This window comes from Rosa rugosa, chromosome 3 (genome assembly GCF_958449725.1).
Source record: "Rosa rugosa chromosome 3, drRosRugo1.1, whole genome shotgun sequence".
Lineage (NCBI taxonomy): Eukaryota > Viridiplantae > Streptophyta > Magnoliopsida > Rosales > Rosaceae > Rosa > Rosa rugosa.
Window position 1 is genome coordinate 45,658,804 of NC_084822.1, and position 2,778 is coordinate 45,661,581.

The 2,778-nt window shown below is 41.9% G+C and overlaps 1 protein-coding gene across 1 annotated transcript; it reads right to left on the minus strand.

The window, feature by feature from the left end:
- Window positions 1–2,778, minus strand: LOC133736658 (gibberellin receptor GID1B-like). The gene is made up of 2 exons (XM_062164236.1): window positions 2,060–2,778; window positions 1–1,456 (listed from the first exon to the last, which is right to left on the minus strand). Exons 1-2 carry the CDS (start codon window positions 2,096–2,098, stop codon window positions 461–463), a joined length of 1,035 nt encoding a protein of 344 aa, XP_062020220.1. The 5' UTR covers window positions 2,099–2,778; the 3' UTR covers window positions 1–460.

The following is a 2,778-nucleotide window of genomic DNA, read 5'->3' on the forward strand; positions in this document are numbered from 1 at the left end:
TAGCAAACAAAATCTTTATATTTGATTAACTTAAGCCTACTACTAGTAGTAGTATAACACTTGTGTTCATAACAAGTAGAAGATAAGATCTTCCAGTCCCCAGGTTCCGAAATTAGTACATGAAAATCCATTTACTAAATAGATTTATATGATCAATAAACCACCAAGCATTACCCTCTAGGATAAGCTATTATCAATGGTAGCTCTTCCGCCGATATAGCATAAGCGAGTTCTGATGCTCCTTAGCTGGCTGCCGAAGACGGTCTTCTCAGGACAACCACTATCCCCAGAACTCTCAAATTACCAAGAGTAAATAGTAAGACGTAGTAATAATAGATAGGATAATCTTACAACTACACACCGATGATGATCACCGCAAATGATGGTGTGGATGCACCAGGGTAAAGAGTCAAGCTTTCGCTATGTATGGCTGGTAAAGTTAAGTGGAGAGAATAGGCTATTAACAGTCAGGATTGACGAAGTTGCTTATCTCCTCCATTAAACAATAGAAATGCTTATTGTTAGGCAGGAAGTAGAACCCAATTGTCGCCTCCTTCAGGAAAATGAGCTTTACCTCCTGCCCCGAATTCTTGAGCCCTTCAACATAAGCCAATTGCCAATCTTGCATAAGGTCCAAACCAGCCACAACAACAAGACTTTTGGGGAACTTGAGCCCTTCAATCCCCTTATCTCTGGGGCCAAATGGATTACATGCCGGGTGGTCTCTATCTTCTCCTTCAGGCAAAAAGGCTCGCCAGTACCAATCGCGGTCTTGAATCGTTACAAAGTACTTCCCATCTAGTTTAACCTCGGATTCAGTCCTCATTTGCCCGCCAAACATTGGATGAAGAAGGATGTTCCCCAAAACCTCAACTTCAGCTTCAGCTGCCCTCACAGCAACATGGTGTGCAATGTTGCCACCAGAACTATCTCCAGCCAAGTACACATAAACCTTAGAGTCCTTCCCACTCTGAAGCCATGTTCTCGACTTAACCCACTTGAGAGCTGCCCAGCCGTCATCATAAGCACAGGGATACCGATGTTCAGGTGATCGGCGGTAGTCTACAGACACCACAGCAGCCTTGCAGGTGTTAACAAGGCGGCGGCAGAAAGTGTCATAGATAGCACTGTTGGCCGAGGAGTGAGTGAAGCTCCCACCATGGAAGAATATTATGACAGGCACAATTTCAGTGGTGCTCAAGGGTTTCTCAAGATTCACAATGCCCCATTGAGCATGGTTTGCGGGGGCCATTTGGTAAATCCGGTTGAGGAGGCCAGTGCTTCTGTCGACATGATCAAAGGAGACGACACCATCAACTGGGAATGTGTTTGCAGGGACTTTGCGGTCAAGGTACTCCGCCAGCTCACGGTTGAATGTTCCGTCGGAGCGGCGGAGGAGATTGTACGCCAGCTTGAAATTGGAGATGAGTACCCATGTATTGAGTGGAACAACCCTCTGGAAAATGAAAACAGATTAGATGGTACTTCTTTTGGAAGGGTATGAGCAACTAGATTGGTCATATTCTCATATGCATATAGAAGAACACGAACATACAAAAAGAGCTGACTAGTGTAAACCCCAAACAAGGCCAGCAGGAATTTGAGACAAAATTTGCACAAAAGCAAAAAAGAATATATAGCGCCCAAATTCACCTCAAATCTAAGTAAAAAACTATAAAATTTTATAACAAATGGAACTCAAACTTATCAAAAACTTGTAATTTCCAGAATTAGAAAAACTTGGACCGAACAAGGAAGAAAAAAAGAAAGAAGCATGAAAACCCAACTAATCCAAGAATATTACCATCACAATCTATGCACAGAAGTAAGTTAAACAAAGAGACTGATAGAAATGCCTCTTGATAAAAAAATACAAACCAAACCAAATGGGAAAAAGAAATCAAGCTAAACCTTTTTCACCCAAATGATCCAAATCCAATATGGCAAAACCATACAAATTCAACAAAATTAAGGGAATCCCATGAACCAAATCATTATATATTCTTTCCAGAAAAGCAAACAAGAGTGTAGGACTGAAACTGATCAAGGGTGGCAATACCTTGGATTCATTGAGGTTGACTTCATTACTACCAGCCATGACTACCTCTCTTTCTTTCCTTCTTTCCCAGTCTCTTTCAACAAAGCAAAAGATTCACCAGAAACAGAAGAAGACGCTTAGAACCCAACAATGATCCAGAGCAAGACACCCTCTTTATAGCTCATAATAGGTGAAAAAGCGGGGAAAAGGGGTTAATGGGTTTGGTTGGGGGAAGGGTAAATAACCAATGGACTTGTCCCTAATCTCACCCTGCCTCTTCTTCTGGTTAATGGGTTTTGTACCTCTTTTGGAATCCTCGTTTTGGGTTAACTGAACAGGGAAGGCACACTTCTGTTTCCTTTTGATTAAAAGGGACACTTCTCTTTCTGAAATATAAGAGAGAGAGAGAGAGAGAGAGAGCAGAGAGCAGAGACGACAGCTCAGAGAGAGATCAGAGATTATGAGTGAAAAAGGAGAGAAAGTACAAAACACAGAAATAAGAGAAACTAAGAAATTATAGAAAGAAATAGTGAGAGAGATTTAACAGACAGAGAGAGATAGAGAGAGAGAGAGAGAGTCAAACGCAAATGAACGACGGTGGTGAGGACGGAGACGAGAGAGACGACAAAGCGGGCGGCTGGATTAAACTGTGGACGGTGGGAACCCACATGCGATTTTACTCTCTCTCTTTTTTTTTTTTCTTTTGGGTGCTTAATTGTTTTTTCCATTTTTCTGATTGC

Bases quoted from the DNA above. Each gene is read 5' to 3' on its own strand.
- LOC133736658 (XM_062164236.1), bottom strand. From the start codon at position 2,098: ATGGCTGGTAGTAATGAAGTCAACCTCAATGAATCCAAG. The intron at 1,457-2,059 runs GTATTGCCACCC...TTCATTTTCCAG, and splicing joins TCAACCTCAATGAATCCAAG to AGGGTTGTTCCACTCAATAC.